The sequence below is a fragment of the Neomonachus schauinslandi genome, chromosome 4 (genome assembly GCF_002201575.2).
Source record: "Neomonachus schauinslandi chromosome 4, ASM220157v2, whole genome shotgun sequence".
Lineage (NCBI taxonomy): Eukaryota > Metazoa > Chordata > Mammalia > Carnivora > Phocidae > Neomonachus > Neomonachus schauinslandi.
The window spans coordinates 140,611,453-140,633,900 of NC_058406.1; the positions used below are offsets into that span (position 1 = coordinate 140,611,453).

The following is a 22,448-nucleotide window of genomic DNA, read 5'->3' on the forward strand; positions in this document are numbered from 1 at the left end:
CCAGGTAGTCTGCTCTCGGCTGATGATTTACCATGCCATTTCTACTATTTTTTTCCCCTAATTTAAATTTGAGGCAATTCCTCCAGCCTCTCATTCAGGTTCATGATTTTACTTTGCTCTGTGTTCCTTACTTCATACTCTGTCTCTTTTATTTTAACCTACCTTTTACTCCAGATTTAAAGCCTTCTGTTTTTAATTAACCTTAATTACTGATCCTATTTTCTTATTATTTCTTTTGCTTAATTCAGAGGTGGATATACCTTGAAGGTAATGAAGCTTAAACTTTAGGTCTGTTATTTGATTTGCATGGGTCCCATCCAAGACCCTGGGAGAAGCCCTAGAAATGAATTCACATGCTCATAGTTCCTGTATAATTTGCAAAAGTGAGCTATTTTGACGGTGGTCACTTTTTTTTCCCCCTTTGCCTGCCAATTTCCTTACATTTCACTTTCACGGCACCTGGCATTGGAGTAGCTTTAGGCATTTTGGGGATTCAGTTTATGGAAAATTGCATTAGAGATACATTTCAGTTTGGTCTAGTGAGATACAGTTTTTGGTTCTTAGTCACTGCTACATATGCAAGTTACTGCTTGTTATGCTTGTGTATGAATGGCTGTCAGGAATAGCCCTACCAGACAGAGTGGACTCAACAGCATCTTGACATAAAGAAACAGAACCAGAGCTCTCATCACCATATACAACCGTTCTATGGCAAGCTGGTACCAGACACGTGGACTGACACATACTTTAGAATATATGGAGAGACTTAAATCTGTGGAAGAGCTTTCCAAATCTTATAGCTCATAAATGAGAGAAATGTGGGTATGGATTTTCCCAAATTTGACAGGAATCCTGAAATTTTATGTTATGCTACTAATAATGAGTTGTGAAGCTAAAAAAAAATTTCAAAATTATTAAGAATAATTAAAAAAATTCTACCAACCAAGCTCAAGAGAAGACTGTATTCTGTCAATAAAAAATAATATAAAATTACTGTCATGCAAAGAAATGGAGATATATAAGAAATTCAGGACAAATTCTATAAAAATAATTATTATAGATGTACATAGGCAACTAATTAATAAAAGTACTGTAACATATCTTTTTCTGGATTTTTGTGGTGATTTAAAACCATCCAGCTTTTAAAAATTATAATGTGTAGTGCTTTCTTCTCTTTCTAAATAACTACAATTGACTCTTGAACACACAGGTTTAAACTGTGCAGGTCCACTTATACACACATTTCTTTTTTGATAAATACAGTATAGCACGGTAAATATATATTTCTCTTCGTTATGATTTTAATAATAATGTTTTATTTTATTTATTCTAAGAATACAGCATATAATACATATAACATACAGAATATGTGTTAATCAACTGTTTATGTTTAACCAGTAAAGTTTCTCATCAACAGTAGGTTATTTAGTACATAAGTTTTGGGGGAATTAAAAGTTATATGTGGATTTTTGACTGTATAGGGGGTCAGTGCCCCTAACCTTTGTGTTGTTCAAGGGTCAACTGTATTCTCATTTGTACCAATTTTTTAATTTGTAAATTTGTGTTCTTTTTTATTTTTGTGTCAACTCAACAAAACCTGGAACAACCCCTGCCTTAACTCAATTAGCCTAATAACTGAAAATAAATGAAAATCACTAGAAGATTTGACTTAGTATAGTGGCTAAGAAGATGGGGACCTGGACTCCAGAGTGAGACTGCCTGGGATAAAATCCTGGCTCCTCTATTATCCGTGTGACCTTGGGCAAGTTACTTAACATATATAAGACTCAACTTTCTCATTTTAAAAGGAAGAAATTGGATAAGAAAATGTTATTCCTTATAATTGTATGATAATATAAATACAATATAGTGGGAAATCAACTAATTAATAGAATATCCATGTTGAAAGGAAGCTTGGATTTCCCATAATTTTCCATCAGCCTTATGGATTCCTCACAGCTCCTTTAGGTGTACATGTTGGTCCATGTGGAAACTATACCTCATGTGGAAACTGACCTGTTCGCCTCTTCCTTAAACTAGTATAGTTATGCTTTTTCTTTTCTTTTTTTTTAGTTACGCTTTTATGACTTTATGTACAATCTTTGTAAGATTTAGTTTGAACAAACCGCTCTGTGACTGTTTGTGTATGTGTTTTTGAATACTGCTGCTCTTGTACAATCCTTGTATAAAGAATCACATGATAGTATTAGTGAAAATATTAAAAATTGAAACAAGTAGTAATCTATTCTCTATTTGACCTGACTCTTATACATAGAAATGATAAAATGTTATTTAAAAGAAAACAAAATAAAACTGACCACAGCATATTCTGCCTTCTAGATCAGAAATTAAGCATTCAGTGAAAATAGGAAAACAGCAAGAAACTACTGGGAGAAACATAAGCATTCCCAAATTCTCAGGGATATTAGAGGATTATCAAGTTTCCAACAGCACATGAGACTGAGCCTCCTGTTGATTTCTGTTTAGTAGGTTATTTTTAAGCATTATTAAAAGAAAGTGTGAACCCAAACAGCAGGAGGATTTTGATAGGAACTAACACTTGAATTTTGCGTGTGTTTGTGTGTGTGTGTGTGTGTATGTATATACACACACACATATATATGTATATATCCCCAAGGATCTGTTTTATTGTTTCTAACTTTTTTTTAAAGATTTTTTATTTATTTATTTGAGACAGAGAGAATGAGAGACAGAGAGCATGAGAGGGAGGAGGGTCAGAGGGAGAAGCAGACTCCCTGCTGAGCAGGGAGCCCGATGCGGGACTCGATCCAGGGACTCCAGGATCATGACCTGAGCCGAAGGCAGTCGCTTAACCAACTGAGCCACCCAGGCGCCCTGTTCCTAATATTTTTAACTGTACCTTTTAATTAAAAAAAATTGTCTTCTTTATAACCTCTATTCGTAATTGCCAGACAAAATAATCTTAATCCCTCTTTACTTTGACAGCTCTTCAAATTTATGAATCAGCTCTATTTCCAAATATCTTTACTTCCAATTAAAAAATGATTGTTTTATGACAGGACCTAGAGATATTTTCTTTGATGTTTATAAGTCCTTGAGAAGTAAAAAAATTAATTAGCATCTCTGATGTTTACTTTCATTTTAGAGACCTTTATGGGCCTCTGGTAACCCTTCCTGAATAAGGTCTTGCAATCAGAATTACTCCTGGTTTTTTTGTTTGTTTTTCTTTTCTATTTGACCACACAAGAATAGGAAGCTGTCTTTATTTTCTTTTCTTTTCTTTTCTTTTCTTTTCTTTCTTTCTTTCTTTCTTTTTTTTTTTTTTTTAGGGAGAGAGAGCACGTGTGAGCTGGGCAGCGAAGACAGGGTTGGGGGCTGGGGCTTGTGGAAGCAGAGGGAGAGGAAGAGAGAGAATTTTAAGCAGGCTCCATGCCCAGTGTGGAGCCTGACGCTGGGCTCCATCTCATGACCCTGAGATCATGACCTGAGCCAAAATCAAGAGACTGACTGAGCCACCCAGGCACCCTGAATAGGAAGCTGTCTTAACAGAATTTCTAATACCTAGATAGTCAGATAATTCTTTAAGTTAAACAGCTTAAGTATTTTAAATTAAGTGAAAATAAATAAATAATTAATAGACCATGCAGTTCTTTTGCCAAACTATATGCAACAATTTAGAATGATAGTTTAATGGATGAAATAATATATACTTGATAATTATTATTTCAGGTATGGCCTAGCGTACAGTTATCTTGTGTTTTAAAGGAAGAGGAAACCAGGTGATGGCAATAACTGACGAGATAAGTTGACACTTTAAAATCAAGTTATGTAAAGGAAACAATCTTACGATAGTAATTTCTGAATCATTAAGTTCTAGCTCATAAAACGGAATGTCTGCAGTGAATATTTTAATTATGATATTTTTCAATTATAAAATCAGATCATTAAGATTCAGTTATAATCTTGCCCCTAGAGTATTTCTGATATATTTGCAATCATGCAATGTATGCCTTAATAACATGTCACCAATACTGCAGGTTTATCTTTCTACATAGGATTCTGCATTATATCGCTTATTCTGTAATAACCTAGATGATATCTTCTTGAAAACATGCAATCGAAAACTATTTCTCTATTATTGACTACTTATTTTCAACTTTTAATATATTACCTAAAGCTATCATGTGTACCTTTCCACATCTAATATTTGACTCTGTTTTAAATGAGAAAATTGTGTTGTTGTTTTTTTCTATTACAGAACTCATTAACTTATTTTGAGTGTCTGGAATTATTCTGTTTAAATTTAGGGTTTTTTGTGTTTCTGCACCTGTGTGTTCGTGTGTGGTGTGTGTTAGCAGCATGATTTGCTCATCACTCAGCAATTTTTAGTATTTCTGTTTCTTTTTTATTATTATTAGCTATGTGTCTTTGAGGAAATTAACTACTCTGATCCTCAATTTAAATATTACTTCTTACAACATATTCCCCTTGTTTTATCCCCTTATTTTCACTTGACTGCTCGGATTTACTCTTGTTTTATTGGCAAACGTCCTACCCAAGTTTAATGGCTGTGTTTATGTGTTCTGTAATATAAGTTGATTATATTTCTTCTGCAAAATTTTCAGCACATGCAGACCAACTGTTCCTCTAGCCAATGCCAGAAGGACACAGTCAATCCCCGGATATACTTGCATCACCTCTTGGGAAAAAGAATTGTGACTAGAGTAACTCTGGAAGACTAAATATTTTTACTAAACAGTCTTTAAGTCCTTGAAGAAAAACCATATATATCAGCCAGTATAGGAAGCTAAACTCCATGTATCCTCAACATTTAAGTTAAATGGAGCCTGTATAAGAAGACATGTAATATTGTTAAGAGGAAAATGCAAAGATTTTTTGTTTTAACTCTAATCTAGTAGATGGGGGACTGTTAGACTACAGTTGTAGAAAAATGCAGAAGCTCCATTTCATTTGCACATCTGAGTAAATGTGAGTGAACTAGTATTAGGATGTAAAGGCCTTAAGAGAGCCCTAACCGGTGTCCCATTGCCTCAGAGATATTCACTGAAGCAATCAAACTCTCCCCTTACCACAAGAAATGTGAAGAATTAGCCAAGAGTGAAAAAGTCGACAGGTTTACAAGAGCTTAACAAAAATCTAAATGACGTATACCTACAACTGGAAACATTTAGGAATTCAGTGGATGCCAATATGGATGCCAATGGTTGTGCATGATAGTTTCCACTCATCAGATGCCAGTGCACACAGATACTTGTCATCAGAGGCCAGCTCCATAACTTGTCGTGACTCTGTGAGCTCTTAGGTTTGATGTAATCACCAGGAAAAAGGAAGTAAAAAGGAAAATCTTGAAATTATTTTTTTTCCAACTAATATGTTTCTAAATACTTAGAATATACTAACATTTTGCTTTTTGTGATTAGTGGATTTAGAAATAGTGGATTTATAAATTTTGAGTGTCTGGAATTATTCTGTTTAAATTTAGAGTTTTTTGTGTTTCTGCACCTGTGTGTTCGTGTGTGGTGTGTGTTAGCAGCATGATTTGCTCATCGCTCAGCAATTTTTAGTATTTCTGTTTCTTTTTTATTATTATTAGCTATGTGTCTTTGAGGAAATTAACTACTCTGATCCTCAATTTAAATATTACTTCTTACAACATATTCCCCTTGTTTTATCCCCTTATTTTCACTGCTCGGATTTACTCTTGTTTTATTGGCAAACGTCCTACCCAAGTTTAATGGATTTAGAAATAGACATAGAGGTGGCTAAATGAAAATTCAAGAGAATAACATTTTCTTTCACACCATTGTATGTGGTCTGATAACTCCTAATGATACTAATGACACTATTAATAAAAAAAATCCTTTTTACAAATAATAGTTTGGGCATTACAGTTTTCCTAACATCTCTCAATGTATGATTTTTTTTTTCTTTTTGTTAATCTAATTTCTTTCCTAATAGCTTTTGTATATAGAGTAGGTAAGGAAAGAGTGGGTATGATGTATGTAAAAAACATTCCTGGCTAACCCAGAAATACCAGGGGATGGGTATTAAAGAGGGCACGTACTGAATGGAGCACTGGGTGTTATACGCAAACAATGAATCATGGAACACTACATCAAAAACTAATGATGCAATGTATGGTGATTAATGTAACATAAAAAGAATTCCTGACAAATGATATAGAAATTGAGAGAGAAGTGAAGGAAGGCCATGTTTAAAGAGAGGAAATGAAGGCCAAGTTTTCAGACATGAATGTCTTGATTTATCATTTTGAGGTTGGTAAACACAGGGGTGTATGTTAAAATCAAATGAAAAGTTTCATGGGAATTTCAAAACTGTGGACTGCGCTGATCATTTGTCAGCATTTATGATCTGTCTCCAATATCTTCTGCATACCAGTAACCAAATCCAAGTTTCTGTTCTAGACATTGTTTTTAAATCCTTGTTTATTTCTTCTCCCTGTGCCTGCCTCTCTCTTAATGTAGGCTACCTTAAATTCTTCTGTAACAATAGGCTTGGTTGAGAAGATAAAGCTTCTAATTAGGCCTTTGGCACAGGGTTAAGTGCCTTTATTTGAGAAAATGTAATAGACCTTTGATAGTCAAATTTCTTTCATTATTTTTGTTGTTGCACGGAATCAAGAAGCACTTGGCTTTTCCATTTATGCCCCACATTTCTAGATTTTCTCTATTGCTTCCTGTTTATACTTGAAAACTGTCCAATTTTAGGCACCTGATAATACATTGCAACAAAGAAGTAACATTAAGCAAACAAAACACAGTAACTTTCTGGCTCTTTCCAACTACTTTCTGTGAAACTATGGGTTTCCTAGGTACTTGGTATGCCTTCCAAATTATTGCAGGCAACTAATAGATCAAATGTTTTGCCATTTTTTTTGGTCTGTGATATTATTTTTTTTTACCACCTCCTGTTTCATTGCTAAATCAATGATACATATTTTAGGTTTTGGATATGATATCATGCTATTTAATAACACTCATCTTTATTACTGCATCTAAAAGTACACACTTTTAAATGATGTTAACTAGGAAGCCAGTTTTCTCAAGACTATTTCTTAAGACTATCTATGACATTAGTATTTTTCCAACTTCTTTTTTGCTAAAACCCACAACAAAAAACACAATATATATTGTCATCTAGTAAACGTGCACACACAATCACATGCATACCAGGTGGCTCAACTGGACATTACATCTAAACTGGAACTATTTCTGGCAAACCTGCATTTATGTGTATCCCAAATTCCCTTTCTGCTGCTAAACTGATTTCTCACAATAGATTTTTAAAAGTTGCTTGAAAAATACTGAGCATTTAGCAGTGGTATGATAAGTTAGTCTCTTAAGAACTTAGGATCAACATGAATTTTGTATCTTTATTATGGTATTATATATATTAAATAGTGAATTTAATGATTAAAGCAAATAAATATCATCCATCATATGATGATTGTGTTTTATTTAAAATTACATGTGCATTTTTTCAGTTAAAATATTTATCAGTGTTAAGTTGTAGCTTCATTTGATCTAACTTTAATAGTACTTGGAAAGGATTGGGGTGCCTGGGTGGCTCAGTCATTAAGCGTCTGCCTTCGGCTCAGGTCATGATCCCAGGGTCCTGGAATTGAGCCCTGCATCGGGCTCCCTGCTCAGCAGGAAGCCTGTTTCTCCCACTCCCACTCCCCCTGCTTATGTTCCCTCTCTCGCTGTCTCTCTCTCTGTCAAATAAATAAATAAAAATCTTAGAAAAAAATAGTACTTGGAAAAGATTAAAAGTATACACTGGATTAAAAAAATCAATCTTTTTACTATATGAAAGAGGTCTTTATAATTATAATGACAATAATAAAAGATACATTCTTACAATTGAAGCACAGAGTTTTCTATAAAAAGAAGGTAACAGCACTATGTAATTTCCTGAAGTTTAAAGTTTCATGGATGTGCATCTTAGTGCTGAAAGGAGAATAAATTCTAAAGTTGATTACCAAGACAAAAATAGAATATCATCATAGGTATCCTTAAGCAAACCTTAAATAAAAAAAAAAATGCAAATTTGAAAACTCAAAAATCAAGATTTTTGGTTTCTTTGTAGTTAAGCTGTGTTCTCTCAATTTGCAATCTTTTTGATGTTGTTTTAAGGCCCATTTATAGGACATTGCATGAACACAAAACTGTGTGGAAAATGCTGAAAACAATTCCAGATTTGACCTGTCAGCTACCTGAGGAGCATCTGAAAACTCTTAGCAAGAGTGTCATTTCCGAAACCTGGGTGAAAGGCAGCACAGGTAACAGACTAACCTGGAGGGAATTTGGCAACATAAAATGTATGTCACTATTTTGAGTTCTCTATAATATTGATATTTTCACTTGATACATTAAAAACGTGCTGTTTGGGTGTATTTTGTTTGTAGTTATAAGCACTGAAATGAGTAACATTCCACATTTTAGTATGGATGTTTTAAAGATATACACTAGTGTTTTCTCCACCTTGAGCATGCATCAGAATCACCCAGAGGACTCAAACTGCTGTGTTCAGTTCTAAAGTTTCTGATTTGGTAGGTGTGGGATGGGACTTAATTGCATTTCCAACAATTTTCCAATTGACACTGCTAGTATGGGGACTATACTTTGAAAACCACTCATTGATATATGTATTTAATGACAATCCAGCATTGGATTTCATAGTTATGACAGCAAATGGTCACAGCAGTTATTTGACTTATCCAGATACTGACCCGGATATTGGGTACAAAACCTCTCCAGACAGATTTTAGTTTCCCAATTTTAAATTTTTAGTCCCTTCACCAAGGATACATTGGATACATTAATAGAAGTATTTTATATTGTAATTTTTGAGGGGTATACAAATATCCACACACAGAGTCACACACACACACCTAACCCAACAGAGTTCAACACCATTTTTTGCATTTGTCAAATACCTATTAGAAAAGCAGAATTAAGTCTATTTAATATATTCTTTATTTCAGGGGATATCCCTTATTTATTCATCACAGACACAAATAAAAGTAGATATTATTATTATTCTCCACAGTTGAGAACCCTAAGGCATAAAATATCATGCAGAATATTTCTGAATAGAATTGAATTTCAAACACATTTTAACTCATTCTCTGTCCATTATGCTACTGTTTTTATAAAGTGGTTTATCAGGATCATGTCTTAAAAATCTAACTGTAATTTCAGAGAACATGTGTCTATTGAAATATGTCATATCTATTGACATATTTCAAGACTTTTCCCCCAGTGGTCATCTCTTATAATTAGTTTCATTTAATCTGACATCAAGCAGTGAAAATTAAATCATAGGAGTTTTGCAAAGGATAAAATGATTTTGAAAGGCAAGAAAGAACATTCAACATTGCTTTGCATTAACTTGAGGATAGTAAGTTTAAAAATTAATTTGTTTTTATCATAAATCCCTGAAATTATATTTATTATGGTAAAAATATGGAAACAACCTAGATGACCTTCAATAGAAGATAGATTGAAATGTGATACATCTCTTCCATGGAATAAAAGACAGACTACATTATGATACATGTATTCAATGGAATTCTAGGCAGTTGTTAAAAAGAATGAAGTAGATCTCTCTGTATATTGACATGGAAACTTACTAAAATTATTAAAGATAGTAGATAAAAATTTAGCAATTGTGGAGTTATATAAATAATATGGTTATATTTTCACATATTTATGAAAGCCTGAAGTTATATTTACATATATATCTGCATATATACATATATAAAAATTCATAGTAAAAAGTACAAGAAGTAGATCCAGCAAAACAGTAAAAAATATGTATTTTAAAAACTGTTACCTTGGTGGAGGGGAGAATTGAGGGACAGTGAAGAATTAGCTCTTTCTTCTACATATATTTGTGTTGAATTTTTCACAATAAAGGTCTATTCATGGGTTAGAGTTTTGTAACTACATATTTGTTTTTTTCAAAAAAGTTTTAAAATTATAATTCAAAGCAAAAACTGTATTCTGATGGTATCTTGTAACTTGGGTGATTAACTATTAAAATGTGAACTTTCATTCCTTGACAAATGCATATCAACTTTATTTTGATCTTTCATATTAAATAAGGTTTTTTAATTCATATTTCAATAGAGCATATTTTCAAACACTTTATTAAAAAATGTAGAAGTCTCTGTCTTTGTATATACCTGTGTCAGAATCCTTCTCTTGAGTTTTTAAGACATCTGATTCAGACAGTCCAGATCTGTCTCACTATCAAAGCAGTCAACTCATTAAATATCTGACCTTTGTAAATCTCTTCATTCATCCAACTTAAAAAACAGGTGCAACCAAGTGTTTCTCTCTTTTCTTTACTCATGTGTGTCCTTCACCCCCTCTGCTATTTTTTTTATTCTTATGTTATGTTAATCCCCATACATTACATCATTAGTTTTAGATGAAGTGTTCCATGATTCATTGTTTGTGCATAACACCCAGTGCTCCATGCAAAATGTGCCCTCCTCAATACCCACCACCAGGCTAACCCATCCTCCCACCCCCCTCCCCTCTAGAACCCTCAGTTTGTTTTTCAGAGTCCATCGTCTCTCATGGTTCATCTACCCCTCCGATTTCCCCCACTTCATTCTTCCCCTCCCGCTACCTTCTTCTTCTTCTTTTTTTTTTTCTTAACATATATTGCATTATTTGTTTCAGAGGTACAGATCTGAGATTCAACAGTCTTGCACAATTCACAGCGCTTACCAGAGCACATACCCTCCCTAGTGTCTATCACCCAGTCACCCCATCCCTCCCACCCACCCCCCACTCCAGCAACCCTCAGTTTGTTTCCTGAGATTAAGAATTCCTCATATCATATGATCATATGATACATGTCTTTCTCTGTTTGACTTATTTCGCTCAACATAATACCCTCCAGTTCCATCCACATCGTTGCAAATGGCAAGATCTCATTCCTTTTGATGGCTGCATAATATTCCATTGTATATATATACCACATCTTCTTTATCCATTCATCTGTCGATGGACATCTGGCTCTTTCCACAGTTTGGCTATTGTGGACATTGCTGCTATAAACATCGGGGTGCACGTACCCCTTCGGATCCCTACTTTTGTATCTTTGGGGTAAATACCCAGTAGTGCAATTGCTGGATCATATGGTAGCTCTATTTTCAACTTTTTCAGGAACCTCCATACAGTTTTCCAGAGTGGCTGCACCAGCTTGCATTCCCACCAACAGTGTAGGAGGGTTCCCCTTTCTCCGCATCCCCGCCAACATCTGTCGTTTCCTGACTTGTTAATTTTAGCCATTCTGACTGGTGTGAGGTGGTATCTCATTGAGGTTTTTTTTTTTTTTTTTTTTAAAGATTTTATTTATTTATTTGAGACAGAGAGAATGAGAGAGAGAGAGCACATGAGAGGAGTGAGGGTCAGAGGGAGAAGCAGGCTCCCTGCTCAGCAGGACTCGATGCAGGACTCGATCCCGGGACTCCAGGATCATGACCTGAGCCGAAAGCAGTCGCTTAACCAACTGAGCCACCCAGGCGCCCTCTCATTGAGGTTTTGATTTGGATTTCCCTGATGCTGAGAGATATTGAGCTGGCCAACAGACACATGAAAAAGCACACCCTCTGCTATTATTTAAAGTACTCCCCCTAGTAGCCCCTCATCACCAGGCTGCTGATTTCAATCTGTGGCTAAGACTCTGGTTTCTCTCCTACAATTCCACATAGCCCTTTGCACCTTCTGGTCTCTTCTGGCAGGTTCTTTGGAGCTTTGTTATTTAAGGCAGCTTCCTAAACACCACATTACTCACTCAGCATCTCACTCAGCTTTCTTAAACAATAAAGTATTAACAGGATAACAGTATTATGATTTTAAATACTGGCTAACACATATACGTATCTCTAGTTTAAGTGAAAATGGCACTACAACATAATTACTATAATAAGATTACTTATATTACCATATTATTAGACATATTACTATGTCTAAATATTACCTATATTGCTGTAATAAAATACTATATAAGCTATATATTGTATATAATAATCACTCTCTGTATGCTCTATAGATATATAGCCCAAGATACGTGTTACTTAATTCAAGTGGTTTCAAGAGTTTTCCATTGGATCTCTTATAATATGGCCTGAGCAGCAGGCATTTTTATGATTGGCAACCTAAAGCTCATGAAAGCTAAGAGAATTAACTTACTTCAGAATTCAATTTAGTGGCTAACATGGAATTAGATCCCAGATCAAAATTTTATTACTGTCTACCTTTATATTAACTTTGATAGATTTCCATGAAATAATTACTATAAGGGATTTTTTTCTCTTATATCTTTATCATCTTTACTGTTTTCTTTTTGAAGTCCATTAAGCCTTATGGGGTTGTTTCTTTTTTTTTAAATTTTATTTTATTATGTTAGTCACCATACGTTACATCATTAGTTTTTGAGGTAGTGTTCCACGATTCATTATTTGCATGTAACACCCAGTGCTCCATTCAATACATGCCCTCTTTAATACCCATCACAGGGCTAAAAAAAAATACCCATCAGCAGGTTAACCCATCCCCCCACCTCCCTCCCCTCTAGAACCCTCAGTTTGTTTCTCAGAGTCCATAGTCTCTCATGGTTTGTCTCCCCCTCCGATTTCCCTCCCTTCATTTTCCCCTTCCTACTATCTTCTTCTTCTTCTTCTTCTTTTTTAACATATAATGTATTATTTGTTTCAGAGGTAAAGGTCTGTGATTCAACAGTCTTACACAATTCACAGTGCTCACCATGGCACATACCCTCCCCAATGTCCATCACCCAGCCACCCCATCCCTCCCACCCCCCACCACTCCAGCAACCTTCAGTTTGTTTCCTGAGATTAAGAATTCCTCATATCAGTGAGATCATATGACCCTTGTCTTTCTCTGATTGACTTATTTCACTTAGCATAATACCCTCTAGTTCTATCCACATCGTTGCAAATGGCAAGATTTCATTTTTTTGATGGCTGCATAATATTCCACAGTATATATATACCACATCTTTTTTATCCATTCATCTGTTGATGGACATCTTGGCTTTTTCCATAGCTTGGCTATTGTGGACATTGCTGTTATAAACATTGGGGTGCACGTACCCCTTCGGATCACTACATTTGCATCTTTGGGGTAAATACCCAGTAGTGCAATTGCTGAGTCATAGGGTAGCTCTATTTTCAACTTTTTGAGGAACCTCCATACTGTTTTCCAGAGTGGCTGCACCAGCTTGCATTCCCACCAACAGTGTAGGAGGGTTCCCCTTTCTTTATGGGGTTATTTCTTTCATTTTATTTCATTTTACTCCCACCTTTTATGAGGTTGTATCTCAAAAACACCATAGTTCCTCATTTAAATAAACTCTTGTATTTATTTTTAATGCTGAAAAATATTTTTATGTTACTAAATTTTAACATTTCTTCAGCCTATATAGACTTTCTTTTCTGTTGTGGTTTAAATTTCATGTAACATAAAAACACAGTAGCCAAGTCTCATAAAAAATTTAGTGGGCATCTTTTCCATAAGTAAATTAACCATAATTCCAATAATATGCTCTTGTAATAGAAATAGGCAAATATTTAGGCCTATCATAAAGATTAAGGTTCTCTTAAAAGCAAACATGCCTTGAAGAACATGCATTGATCCTAAAGTATGGATATACTTTCACTGCAACTAAGGTGGTGTTCCCTATGATTCATGAAGATTTGTCCTTGAAATCTGGCCAGAAACATTTTAAAGTCTTTATCTGCATTGTGAGGACCCAGTTCCATTTCTTTCTTTTCCTATCCAAGAGATGGTTGTAAGGCTTTGAGAAAATTAATGCCAACAAAAACAAAAACTTGAATCACATGGCAATACCAGAAACCCTTGCCATGATATTTATTTCTTTAATGTTGCCATGGAATCTTACTTTCTAAATAGTGAAACTTATTACCAGAAATGATGTTAGAAATATTCAACACCTGATCAGAACGCGTGCTACCCAAGCACAACAAATACCTGCTCTGAGCATTTGATACAGGAGTATTAGTAAGTATAGAAGCCCCATATTCATAACTTTCTCCATTTCTGTTATTGGAATATTTTCAATTAATAAAAAACTACTGGGGTGCCTGGTGGTGCCGTGGGTCAAGCTGGCCAACTCTTGGTTTCAGCTTAGGTCGTGATCTCAGGGTCATGAAATGGATCTCATTGGGATCTGCACTCAGCGCAGTCTGCACAAGACTCTTTCCCTCTCTCTCTGCCCCTCCCCTTGCTCGTGTGTGTGCTCTCTCTCTCTAACATAAATAAATAAATCTTAAAACAAAACAAAAACAACTACTTTTCAGGTTGCTTTATATAATTGTACTACTTAGTATCTAGAAATTAATATTTTTTTAAAAACCTCCCTGATTTTAATGAGAAAATAATCAGAATATAATTAATATATTCTAGCCTCTCTAGACTAATTCTTGGATTGCCATATCTCAGAAGAGTTGACAGTTTTGTCCAATTATGAGGAGTTATTTTTAAATAAAGCTTTTTATGTACTTTGGTTATATGTGCAAAAAAGGCAATGTGGTATTGTGTAAATGCTTAGGAAGGAAAATTACACAGAACTGGTTTCCATTTCCTGCAATAATATAAACATAAATTCATTTAATTAACAACCATGCATTGAGTGTTTGCTAGTGACTATCACTGGAACTGATTTTCTAGTGTGAGAAAACAGGAAATAAACAAATATCAAATTAAAACATAATATAATTTCAGGAAATATGTTCTATGAAAAAAGAAAGCACAGGAATAGAGAAGGGCTAGAAATTTTTTAAATGATGATAATAATAATTATGTATTTTATTTTTTCATTGTTTTATTTTTTTGTTTTTGTTTTTATTTTAATTCCAGTTAGTTAAAATACAGTGTTATATTTGACAATTCCATTGTTGTAATTCAACAATCCCAAACATCCCAAACATCATCACAACAAGTGCATTCCTTAATCCCCATCACCATTTAACCTGTCCTCCCACCTACCTGCCCTCTAGTAACCATCAGTTTGTTCTCTAGAGTTAAGAGTCTGTTTCTTGGTTTGCCTCTCTTTCTTTTTTTTTTTTTTCCTTTGCTTATTTGTTTTGTTTCTTAAATTCTACTGTGAGGGAATGATGATATTTGTCTTTCTCTGACTGACTTTTTTTCGGGTAGCATTATACTCTCTAGCTCTATCCATGTTGTTTGAAATGCCAAGATTTCATTCTTTTTTTATGGCTGAATAATATTCCATAGTGTATGTGTGTGTGTGTGTGTGTGTGTATAGTGTAATATGTATTACACTATATCTTCCTTATCCATTCATCTATCAGTGGACAGTTAGGCTGCTTTAATAGTTTCGCTATTGTAAATAATGCTGCAATAAACATAGGGGTATCCCTTGAATTAGTGTTTTTGTAATTTTGGGGTAAATACCCAGTAGTGCAATTATTGGATCATAGAGTAGTTCTAATTTAATTTTTTGAGGAACATCCATACTGTTTTGCACAGTGGCTGCACCGGTTTGCATTCCCACCAACACTGCAAGAGGGTTCCTTTTTCTCCACATCCTTACCAACACTGTTTTTCTGGTGCTTTTTTATTTTAGCCATTCCAACAGGTATGAGGTGATACCTCATTATTTTTGATTTGCATTTCCCTGATGATGAGTGATGTTGAGCATCTTTTCATGTGTCTGTTGCTGTTCTGTATGTCTTCTTTGGAGAAATTGATAAACCGCTAGCCAGACTAACCAAAAGAGAGAAAGAGACAGAGAGAAGACCCAAATAAACAAAATTACTAATGAAAGAGGAGAAAAAATAGTCAGCACCACAGAAATACAAACAACCGTAACAGAATATTATGAAAACCTACATGCCAACAAATTGGACAACCTAGAAGAAATGGATAAATTCCTAGAAACATAATCTACCAAAATTGAAGCTAAAAAGAAATTGAAAATTTGAACAGATCTATTACCAGCAATGAACTTGAATCAGTGATCAAAAACCCCCAAAATAAAATTCCAGGACCAGATGGCTCCGCAGGTGAATTCTCCCAAACATTTAAAGAAGAGTTAATACCTATTCTTCTCAAACTATTCCCAAAAATTAAAGAGGAAGGATAACTTCCAAATTCATTTTATGAGGCCAATATCACTGTGATACCAAAACCAGATAAAGACACCACACACACACACACACACAAAGAGAACTACAGACCAATATCTCTGATGAATATAGATGCAAAAATCCTCAACAAAATATTTGCAAACTGAACTTAATACATTAAAAAATCATTCACCACGATTAAGGGGGATTTATTCCTGGGATGCAAGCGTGGTTCAATATTCACAAAACAATTAATGTGATACATCGCATCAATAACAGAAAGGATAAAAAAAAAAGCCACTTGACCATTTCAATAGATGCAGAAAAAACATATGACAAAGTACAATATCCATTTATGATAAAAACTCTCTGCAAAGTAGGTCTAGAGGGAACATACCTCAACATAATAAAGGACTTATATAAAAAACCCACCTCCAACATCATAATCAATGGTGCAAAACTGAGAGCTTTTCCTGTAAGGTCTGGAACAAGACAAGGATACCTACTCCCACCACTTTCATTCAACATATTGTTGGAAGTCCTAGCCACAGAAATTAGACAACAACAAGAAATAAAAGCCATCCAAATTGGTAAGGAAGAAGTAAAACTCTCACTATTTGCAGGTCACATGATGCTATAAGTAGGAAACTCTAAAGACTCCACCAAAAAACTGCTAGAACTGATAAATGATTTCAGTAAAGTTGCAGGATAACAAAATCAATGTACAGAAATCTATTGCATCCCTATACACTGATAATGAAGCAGCAGGAAGAGAAGTTAAGAATACAATTCGATTTACAATCGTACCAGAAACAATAAAACATCTACAAGTAAACTTAACCAAACAGGTGAAAGACTTGTTCTCTGAAAACCATAAAATACTGATGAAAGAAATTGAAGAGGACATTAAAAAAATGGAAAGACATTCCATGCTCATGGATTGGAAGAACAAATATTGTTAAAATGTCTATTCTACCCAAAGCAATCTACAAATTTAATGCAATCCCTATCAGTACACCAACAGCATTTTTCATAGAGTAATTATATATTTTATATAATATTTATTGATCTGGCACTACTCTAAATAATTTATAAGTACTACCTTGCATAATACTTTCAAAATTCTATGATATGTGTGGCTATAATCCTCATTTTACAAAAGAGGAACTTGAGAGACAGATATTAAGTAAGCTGGACAAGGTAATGCAGATAGAGTGGTCAGATAACACATGCAAAAGATACCTCACTATGTCAACATGCAAGATAAGAACTAAAAAAAATGACACTGTTAATTTAATATTTGAAAAGCAATAAGACTTTTGAAAGTAACTTTTCTTCAGTGTTTTAGGATGACATTTCCTAAAGAGTGTTCACGGAGTTCAGCTGCAGATAATGGATGTTAAAACAGACAGCTGCAAAAATAAATAAATGAGAGAAGCACTTTTGGAATGGCAGGCTAAGGACCTCCAAAAATCCATAAATGGAATCAACAGACTAGCAAAAACTGTCAATATCAACTTTTTCAGAACTCTGGAAAAGACCTACAACAATCCAGGTGTGTTTATTCCAGAAAAATGGTGGAATCTTGGTAAGAGGAGTGAGTTTTACAACATATTGACTACGCTCTTCCCATCTCACTATAACAGCTCTGCAGTAACCTGAAAAGCAGCAGCCCTGCAGTTATGGTAACTGTTAAAACCAGCAGACTAACAGCCACTGGAGCTGGCAGAATAGGTTTGCTTCCCTCTTAAAAGTTCCATCAAAATCCTAGAGGAGAACATAGGCAGTAACCTCTTCGACATCGGCCACAGCAACTTCTTTCAAGGTACATCTCCAAAGGCAGGTGAAACAAAAGCAAAAATGAACTTTTGGGACTTCATCAAGATAAAAAGCTCCTGCACAGCAAAGGAAACAGTCAACAAAACAAAGAGGCAACCCACAGAATGGGAGAAGATATTTGCAAATGACACTACAGATAAAGGGCTGGTATCCAAGATCTATAAAGAACTTCTCCAACTTAATACCCAAAAAACAAATAATCAAGTCAAAAAGTGGGCAGAAGAGATGAACAGACACTTCTCTGAAGAAGACATACAAATGGCTAACAGACACATTAAAAAATGTTCATCATCATTAGCCACCAGGGAAATTCAAATCAAAACCACATTGAGATACCACCTTACACCAGGTAGAATGGCAAAAATGGACAGGGAAAGAAACAACAAATGTTGGAGAGGTTGTGGAGAAAGGGGAACCCTCTTACACTGTTGGTGGGAATGCAAGTTGGTACAGCCACTTTGGAAAACAGTGTGGAGGTTCCTCAAAAAGTTAAAAATAGAGCTACCCTATGATCCAGCAATTGCACTCCTGGGTATTTACCCCAAAGACACAGATGTGGTGAAAAGAAGGGCCATATGCACCCCAATGTTCATAGCAGCAATGTCCGCAGTAGCCAAACTGTGGAAAGAGCCAAGACGCCCTTCAACAGATGAATGGATAAAGAAGATGTGGTCCATATATACAATGGAATATTACTCAGCCATCAGAAAGGATGAATACCCAACTTTTACATCAATATGGATGGGACTGGAGGAGATTGTGCTAAGTGAAATAAGTCAAGCAGAGAAAGTCAATTATCATGTGGTTTCACTTATTTGTGGAACATAAAGAATAGCATGGAGGACATTAGGAGAAGGAAGGGAAAAATGAGCACAATCAATGAGCACAATCAAAAAAGATGAAAATGTAACCCTTGGAATGGGAGAAAGTTTTTGCAAATCATATATCTGATAAGAGACCCATATCCAGATTATGAAGAACTCTTACAGCTCAATAATAAAATGACAATTAACCAAATTGAAAAATGAGCAAACTATCTGAACAGATACATTTCAAAAGATGATATATAAATGGCCAATAAGCATATTAAAATGCCCAATATCAGTCATTAGAGGATTGTAAATCAAAACCACAATTATATACCACTCCCTACCCAGTGGGATGATTTAAATATGAAAAATAGACAATCATAAGCATTTTTTAAGATATAGGCAAGTTGAAACTCTCAGACATTTATGATGGGATAGTGAAATAGTGAAGCCACTTTGGAAAATATTTTGGCAGCTCCTCAAATGTGAAACACAAAGTTATCATTTGACCGAGCAATTCTACTCAGATATACCAACAAATGAAAACATATATTCATTCAAAAATTCTACACAAATGTCCATAGTAGATTTATTCACAATAGCCCCAAAATGGAAACAGCCCAAATTTCCATCAAAATATAATGAATTTTTAAAAATGTGCTATATCCTCATAATGGAATATTACTTGGCAATACTAGGGAATAAAGTACACGCTACGATCTGGATGAATCTTGAAAACATTATGCTAAATGAAAGAAGCTAGTTACAAAAAATTGCATATTTATAATTTCATTGATATGAAATCTCTTCAACAGGCAAATTCATTTGAGACAACAATTAGTGGTTGCCAGGAACTTGGGCAAATGGGGCGTGAGGCATGGCTGCTGATGAGTATGAGTTCCTTTTGGGGATAATGAAAATATTCTAACATTAGCTTATGAAGTTGACTGTACATCTCTTTGAATATACTAAAAAAAACCTAATGGACTGTATATTTTTAAAAAGAGTGAGTTTCATGGAATCTGAATTTTATCTCAATAAAATTTTAAAACTTGAGGTAAGGGCGCCTGGGTGGCTCAGTCCGTTAAGCATAGGACTCTTGGTTTCAGCTCAGGTCATGATCTCAGGGTCATAAGACTGAGCCCTGCATCAGGCTCCACGCTAGGCTGTTTTCTGTCTCTATCGATTTACCTATTTCAGAAAATTCATATGAGTAGAACCATACAATATGTGACCCCTTGTGTCTGGCTTCTTTCACATCACATGTTCTTGTGGTTCATCCACATTGTAGCATGTACTTCATTCTTTCTGTGGCTATAAGCTATTTTTTAAAGTACTTTTTTTTTTAAACAATTAGAAACCCCTGGACACCACTAATACCTTAATACGTGCCAGCATCTGGAGATCCCTGAAATTTGAAGTCAATAAATCTTAATAAATGTTTAACATTAAAAATATAAAGAACAAACAAACAGAAATGAGTTTTCTGAGGAAAAAGACGTGTGAAAATTCAAAGACTTCAAAATGCCAGCATGCATTGAGTATTTCCTGTAGGACACTACATAGACACTAAATGACTTCTGAAACAAGTTATCCCTGTGTTTTCTTTTTTTTTAAGATTTTATTTATTTATTTGACAGAGAGAGGCACAGCGAGAGGGGAACACAAGCAGGGGGAGTGAGAGAGGGAGAAGCAGGCTTCCCGCCGAGCAGGGAGCCCGATGTGGGGCTCAATGTGGGGCTCGATCCCAGGACTCTGGGATCATGACCTGAGCCGAAGGCAGACGCTTAACAACTGAGCCACCCAGGCGCCCCATCCCTGTGTTTTCTTTCCCCACCTCAGGAAGCAGCTCTGTGCAGCATACCTGGGGAAATACTGCCATAGGAGAAAGAAACTTCTTTCTTATTAGCTTTTAAAAAATACCTTATATTAGAGTAACAATGTTTCATGATGTGTAAATTCCTTCTACAACCATTAATTATTTGAGAGATATATCTTAGCTTTGTAGCTTTGTAGGACTATCACTTTCTTGTCTTTGAAGACTGAAATTCAGCTTTACTAGTTTAACTCTAGTGAAGGGTTGAACCAGGGCTTTTGAACCTGAAGCCACGTTTTGTTTTCTCTTACCCTTTGCTGGCTCTTCAAGCAAAAATAAAATAAAGTAAATAAAATAAAAGTAAAATAAATTAAAATAAAATTCCTTAAGTAATAGAACTGCAGTTCTGCAATACCAAGAAACTGTATTTTGATGCATATCATCAATAAGCCTTCACAAAGGCAGTATGTAACATTAACTGATACAGTTCTTTTATGGATAATCTAGAATGTCTGCTCACATGATGCATCATAGAAAGCAGTCTTCCTTTTATGATCTTTTCTAGTGTGAAAACAGTTCTGCATGGTGATGCTGTTATCTACCACCAGAATGTTTCTTGATGTGATATGTCCTTTTCATGGCACTGGCCTGGATTTAATGCTTAATGAAAATTTTTGTCTTTTAAATGTCCATAGAATATACTGTGACATTTTGTAAAAGTAACACTAATAAGATGGTTAAGGTGGTTTTTTAGTAGTAAAGGAAAATAATACAGAAATGTTTATTTTAGAACATTGAAAAATGTGATTATAGGGACAATAATCGTATTTAGTTTTCATAAGCCAGAAGTTAGAAAGAACATGTAAAATAATAAAAGTTACTTAAGTGGTATATTGGCCCCAAACTTTGTATTTTGTAGAGGAAATGGGTCAAATCATCATTCGGTTTTATATCCATAATTTTTCCCATGAAATTTAAAAATTTACTAAAATTTATACATTTAGGATTAGAATGTGGTTTAGCTTAACATTAGGAATCACAGTGAAAATTTCAGAAAAAAAATATTTTGAGTCATTAAGTACTTTAATCAAGATTTAAGCTAGAATATAATTTGGGGTAAATGATGTTTCATAAAAATTGTTGATATATTTTAAAGTAGAAATTTTTAATCAATTGTATTTAATGCATAGCCAAAGAGTTTTTAAATGTTAATGAATGAAGTAATATATAATAAATTATTCATTGGAGACAATAGAAATAGTGACATTAATAGACAACTCTTCTTGATATTTAATTATTATTAGAAAGAATTGCTTTGGACACGCCAAAAATGCTAAAGCTCAAATTATGAATTATATAGATTTCTTTCAAGATTAATTAACTTTTTTTTTTAAAGATTTGATTTATTTATTTGTGAGAGAGAGAATGAGAGAGAGCACATGAGAGGGGGGAGGGTCAGAGGGAGAAGCAGACTCCCTGCCAAGCAGGGAGCCTGATGCGGGACTCGATCCAGGGACTCCGGGATCATGACCTGAGCCGAAGGCAGTCGCTTAACCAACTGAGCCACCCAGGCGCCCAAGATTAATTAACTTTTATTAACAACCATGAACAAAACTTCACCTTGCTATCCAGGGATATATTTTAAAACCATAAAATATTGGAAAATCTACCTGGAAGTTATATTTCTTAAGAGAAGATATTTTTTAAAACCTTTACTGAGACTTTTTTTCTTTGTTTTAATAGACCATAAAGCTTTTGATAACTACTTTAAAATGTTCAATTTTATGTAATTTGAGGTCAGGAAGAA

The 22,448-nt window shown here is 34.6% G+C and overlaps 1 protein-coding gene across 1 annotated transcript in view; it reads left to right on the forward strand.

The window, feature by feature from the left end:
- CNBD1 (cyclic nucleotide binding domain containing 1) overlaps nucleotides 1–22,448 on the forward strand; it is a 328,386-nt gene that overhangs the window by 211,373 nt on the left and 94,565 nt on the right. The window contains exon 5 of the mRNA XM_021688390.1: nucleotides 8,160–8,305. Coding sequence (XP_021544065.1) covers nucleotides 8,160–8,305 — 146 coding nt within the window. The remainder of the gene's footprint in view (nucleotides 1–8,159; nucleotides 8,306–22,448) is intronic.